Here is a 6,358-nt window from a genome sequence, read left to right on the forward strand (position 1 = left end):
GGGCGGAAAGTTTTGCGGGGCTGCGGTGATTCCTGCAAGCCAGTGAGAGCCTATTGGTGATTTTAATTTGTTTACAACTACAATAAATGAAAACGAGTAGAAATGTTTGTGCATTTAGTTGTTTGAATAGCAGATACCCTCAAGTATGTGTAATCAGTTAAAAATATCTTGAAGGATGTTAATTTTAAAGAAATGGTTTATGATCTATAGAAAACTGAGTAATATTTTAATACATAAGAAAAATGTAACAGTTTAAAAAAAATTACATTATATTATTAATTTGATTAAGATTATTTATTTTATAATATGCAGATACTCTACACAAAGTAAACATTCAATTAAGCAGAAAATGAATATCTTAATAATAATATACATTTTTTTTTTAAATTTACACAAATCAGTCTTAAAGATTACTTAGAAAACAAAAGAAATGCCTATTTTAGAAAATATTTTTATTCAATTAAAATTGTTAAAAATAATAATTATGGACTCTTTACGATAAAGATATATTTTTGATATTTATTAAGATTAAATATTTCAAAAACCATTGAAAAAATTTCATACAATTAAATTCCAAATTTTATATACTTAACATCTATTCTTAAGTCTATACATAGTGAATTGAGAATAAAGCGAACAGTAGTGGAATGTGGAGAAAGACGAGGATGATGAGAAGCAACAACGGCAACAACTCAAACGACAACAACGACGTCCGAGCGATACCGATAAGCGGGTGATTAACAATTACTCGATCAAAAGTACCGACACTGTGCGAGCGAGATGGCGCTAGCTTCTCCGTATATAGCGGTTACCCAGTGCTGTCTGGGTAGCTGTTAGCAATGTGTTTAATAAGCCCGGAGTGTTTTGATTTATATGACTGGTGGATCGGCGATTGGGCTGCAACGACAGCGACGTCGACAGCGCCAGCGACGCAGACGTCGACGTTGACAGCAAACCAACCGATTTGAAATTGGGAATTGGAAATTTGGAGAGCCATCGTACTGGATCGGAGCGCCTGGTTGACAGGCTGTTATAGTGGAGGGGCGACGGCGACGGTAGCGGTGAAGACCTTATCGATGATAGTAGCTCATTCATTATCTATGTACATTCATATCTACATATACCGCCGTTATATTATTGTTAATATAGATATCTTACCCATTAGCACAACATTATATGTATATGTACAATCTATTATATTCTGTGAAATCTGATTTAGTACAATTTATTGAGCCCTGCGACCAGCCAGCAATTAGTTCACCGTCTGCGCCCGTCGAAGTCGCATCGTTACCTTCCTCAGTTCGCTAACGTTTCCCGGCGCGTCTTGGGATCGTCGTGTGATCAGCCCACAAATATGGATAACAACAATACGATTAAAGCTAACAAATCATCATTCTCCATTGACAACATATTGGAGCATAAGTCACAAGCTAACGATACCAAGAGACAAACACCACAATCCCATGGTTCCCAGTCAAGTCCTGGCATTAGCACCTCACCATCCATTGGTCCAGGAACAGCCTTTGCCTCCACATCTACCTCACCATCCATCTATGATTTATCCCGCGAGGCGTTAGCTGCACAATATGCTCTTAAGAATCTGGAGCCCAGCTCGGGAACACTTTTGTCGCCGACAACACTGCGCTTCAATCCAGTTTACTCAGATCCCGCCTCTTTATTCTATCAGCAAATGCTAAATCTACACAAGAATTCTTCTCTCTTTATGCCACACTTTCAAGCTGCGGCTGTGGCAGCTGCAGCGGCCGCTCAACCAGCCGCATATTGTGATCAGTACAGCCCGTTTCTAGATTGTGAAGGTGAGATACTCATTTAAGATAATGAAGAAAAAATATATTCGGGATTCCGGGCTATAGGCTTCTTTGAGCGCATGTCATTTTATCCCAATATTGTCTGACTGTAGTTTTAAGGATTATTGCATTTGGTTCACAATTTCGTATTCTTTAGGACTTTTTAATTAAATTGAGATACTACCCATTGCATCATTATCATAAATTAAATTAAAACGAATTTTATTCTTTTAAAGTTAAACATAAATTAAAAGAGAGTTTCATTAATAATCGTTGAGCAACACCTTTCTATTTTCATCAATTATCCTTATGAGAAATATATAAAATGATTTATTAGCTATAATGTCATTCATATATTTTATTACGTAATTTACTTGTATAAAAGTATCAGAGTCTATGTTTTAATGGCGCTAATTATGCTGTCAACGAAAAGTATCATTTGATCATGCATAGTTACGAAATACCGGATGCGTCATACATAATGAACGAGCGATATAAATACAATCATTATTAATTAAGTACTCAACTCATAGGTAAAAGTCCAAACTAGAGGTTCAACAAAAGATTTGCACTTTGAAATTTAATCATTTGATGATATTCGAAAATAACTTGAATCAAAGGAATATAAAAGAGCTTAAATGTGATGGCTGGGCTTAGACTTTTAAGATAGTTTTAAAATCACAACAGATTTTATATCTTATATATATATTTTTTTTTTTAATTTATAAGCTATAGATATCTTGGTATCTAATGGGAACGATTTTTCATAGCTCATTCATTAATTAATAGTTTCTTAGCTTCATAGGTTCAATATTGCGATTTTATTTTGATCAAATAATATTCCTTCTGTTAAATTAGAGTATCGACGTTTATTTCCGAAGAGTTTTCTACTCTGTATGATATTTTATAAGTCTACAGAACGGCATTAAAGTCAATGAACTTGATATACAAATTTTAAGCTCTAGGGATCGTCTGTAAATCTAAAAAATTAAATGAATGACGACCTTGTTCTATGAACATTAATGTGAATATCCATATTCAAATATTACATCCAACAATTTCCAAGACTGAATATGCAGTGATCCCCAACATGATTAATGTGCATTGATGTTTGTCAAAGTCAAGTGTTGGCGCCAATGCCACTTGAAATCTCTTCTCACCTCCCATATTCCCCCTACACCCTTGTGTGCATTTCCAGTGCAATGTAACGGTAGATTAGCCCCTACATAAAAATGGTATATTAGAGTTAAGCAATGGTCCGATCCCATGAAATACCCAATAACCGAAAACCCAGAACCCCGAGTCGCTGTCGTTCTCACATAACACACGCATTATTTTCGGGGGCTCTTATCAAAATGACAAATATTTGAAATTTAGGTGAGAGCCTACGCTGGGGACTTGGAGTTAAAGGTATGTTGGTTTTGAAGTAAGGTCTGCGACATGGGAAAGAAACTAGTACATGGAAATGGATTATATTTCTCTTAAGCTACATTACTTAATTCCTGAGTCTATAAAAATTAAGAATTGACTACTAAGAAGTGTGAGAATACAGTTGAATGTTGTTTTCTATCTTGCTATAAAAATTCCGATTGATAAAATAATACCTTTATAGTTTAAACTTTAAAGCTAAACGTAATTTTAAGTTATTGAACTACAACTAATTTTAAACTGAAAAGTATTTTAACAATTTCAATGTGTCTGAAAGAAGCAATTATGATGATTGAATTAAAAATTATTTATACTTTAAAACTAAATCTAACGTTTGTTTATAACTTTCTAAACACTTGTATTCATCGAATTGAAAAAAAAAACACACAAACTAAAAAAAAGAAGATTTTAATTTTTGTAATTCAAGTTTTACTTTAATATAATATCCAATAAAATATCCAATGTTAAAGCATGGCATTTAATAGTCTAGAGCAGATTTGGGTAAAGAGCATGCCAAGTTCGTTAAGCAATCTTCAATTATATTTTAAGGCTTATCTCAACGAAAAATGCTATTAGTGGCGATTAATAAGCGCTGTCCATCATCTTCAGGCGACAATTGCCATTCGATTCAGATTGAGATAAGCTCGTCCGATGTCGAGCATTGGAACACTACTCGACACCTCAGTAGTGTCGGTTATGATGGGTACAGGTGTTGTCGCCTCTTCATTCAATATTTGAACGATTAACACCAAATTGTTCTCAAGTACAACAATCAAAAAAATAAAGAAAAAACAAAAATGAAAACAAAAAAGTAAAATAAAACTTAAACTGGTGGAGGTGAGAAGTGAGGGGAGATTCGATTTTGAGGCTTATCGCACAATACGCCACTTAATAAAAATAACCGTTAATAATTGTATTTGTACAATTTAAATTATGACATTAAATCGCGAGCGTTATTAATTTTTATGATACGAATAGCGAGCCATTTATTTATAATTATTTTATATTCTTGGATTTTTTGATTATTTCATACATGATGTCAGTCGCTCCCAGAATGAACAGTTATTTCAACGCATTTCCCCATAAATCGAATGTTCTTTTTTTTTTTTTATTAATATGACAAATCAGCGTAATTTGAATTGTTCCACTAAGTGCGAATTTCCGCTGCCAAATAGCTTCAGTGGTGCAGTAGTGTGGTTATTCGGTGGTTTGGTGGTTTCGCACTGCGAACCTTATCACTCGATCCACTCGACACTCATTTTTTTTATGAGCAGAGACCTATACTACAATCGAATTACTTGTTGACCAGCTAACTGATAACAATTGTGGCAATTGATTCCAACTCGATTGCCGTTCGCCAACTCTCAGCCCACAACCCGCCGAATGGGCGTTAACATTTGTCGTGATATGCATACGAAATATGTGCAGATGAGAGAGCGATACAGAGATAGCCACTGACACACGCCTGCCAAAAAGAGACACACAATCCAACTCGACCAATCAGAATTGAGCAGCAGAACTTTTACTTGCAATATTACGAGTAGTTATGATGTCAGTATCTGAGAGACTTTGGCATTTCATTTGGGGTTTCATGTTGTCATACTTGTAGTTTTTGGTATTTATGGAAAAGTTCAGATTTAGGCAGATATTTAAAGCATCATGTTAAAAATATCAAAATATGTTTAAAGGGAAATTGTGTATTTAAGAGATTTGAACTTATAAAAGTTGCATTTACTTTTATTTTGAACTTGTAAGCTCAGGAATACGGAGTTAGGATGAAAGTACAGCGTAATAGTCGAATTCAATATGTAAGAGCATGTGGTAATGCAATAGGTTTAATTATCTGAAAGTCTGAAAAGTATCTAAAAGATAATGAAACTTGCGTTTGTTTATATTATGGAAAAATCTTTAGATTTTAATATAAACATGAAAAATTAGTTGAATTTTTAATAAAAAACATTTAAATTTTACATTAAAAAAGCTATGAGTATATTTACAATCATTTGTCATTTTAGTTCATAAAAATTGTTTGAATTTGGAAATACTTTAAACAGCATTGCCAAAGTAATAAAAATATATTTTCGTATATTGATTGTCTTAAGAAAATTAACAAAATTCATCACAAATTTAAATAGTATTATACTGTACCGTAAATAAATAATCCAGAAATGGCATTTATGTTAAGACTGCAGAAAAATATAATCCTTCATACTATATTTTTATTCCCAGGTTTCAACAATCCGGCAACAGCTGCCGCGGCACTTTACTGCAATGCCGCTTATCCGGCGGCCAGTTTCTACATGTCCAACTTTGGGGTTAAGCGCAAAGGAGGCCAAATTCGTTTCACATCGCAACAGACGAAAAATCTCGAAAATCGTTTCTCCAGCTCCAAGTATCTGTCGCCAGAGGAGCGTCGCCATTTGGCGCTGCAGCTGAAACTGACCGATCGCCAGGTGAAAACATGGTTTCAGAATCGACGTGCCAAATGGAGGCGTGCAAATCAAACCAAACGGAGTGGAGCTGGCAATGCCGCAGCCACGCCCAGCAGCAGTAGTTCCGCCTATGGAGCGGGGAGCAATCAGAATGTGGCCAACAGAAATGGCCGAAATATGCAGCAGGCTCAAAGCGATGATGAGGATCGCATGTATCTGTCAGACGATGAAGAGGACGATGACGAGGATGATGCCGAGCGATCAGAAGATCCAGTCATAAGTTAATTTTATTATTTAGCTCATTACACATAGTTAGTTTAAATAAATTCAATAATTTTTATTTATTTTTAGCTAATCTTTTATTTCAAGAACTTACAAACAAAATATTAAATAATATTACAAATCAACACTTAAATTCAAATCAAAAATTTGTCTGTAAGCTGCTTCTTCAGCCAATATTCCAGAAAGTAAGTACAATTTGTATTTATTGAATTGAATCACAAACAAGGTTACATATAAGTGTTTTCCGAGAATTCTCCGGCCATGGCCAAAATTCTAAATTATTAGGCATATATTACAATGCAAAAAGTAAATCCATTATCCAATGCTTTCAAATAATAATAGAGGTATTTATTGACAGTTATTAAATCAAAAATTTCTTAAATTAAAGCCAAATTATGTCGTACAATG

The 6,358-nt window shown here is 34.2% G+C and overlaps 1 protein-coding gene across 1 annotated transcript; it reads left to right on the forward strand.

Annotated features, from left to right (window-relative positions):
• The first annotated feature begins 1,354 nt into the window (after positions 1-1,354).
• Positions 1,355-6,012, forward strand: LOC117792412 (homeobox protein Hox-A7). The gene is made up of 2 exons (XM_034632557.1): positions 1,355-1,817; positions 5,466-6,012. The coding sequence occupies exons 1-2, from the start codon at positions 1,355-1,357 to the stop codon at positions 5,951-5,953; spliced, it is 951 nt and encodes a 316-aa protein (XP_034488448.1). The 3' UTR covers positions 5,954-6,012.
• Positions 6,013-6,358: the final 346 nt, after the last annotated feature.

The sequence above is a fragment of the Drosophila innubila genome (assembly GCF_004354385.1).
Source record: "Drosophila innubila isolate TH190305 chromosome 3R unlocalized genomic scaffold, UK_Dinn_1.0 2_E_3R, whole genome shotgun sequence".
Taxonomy (NCBI): domain Eukaryota; kingdom Metazoa; phylum Arthropoda; class Insecta; order Diptera; family Drosophilidae; genus Drosophila; species Drosophila innubila.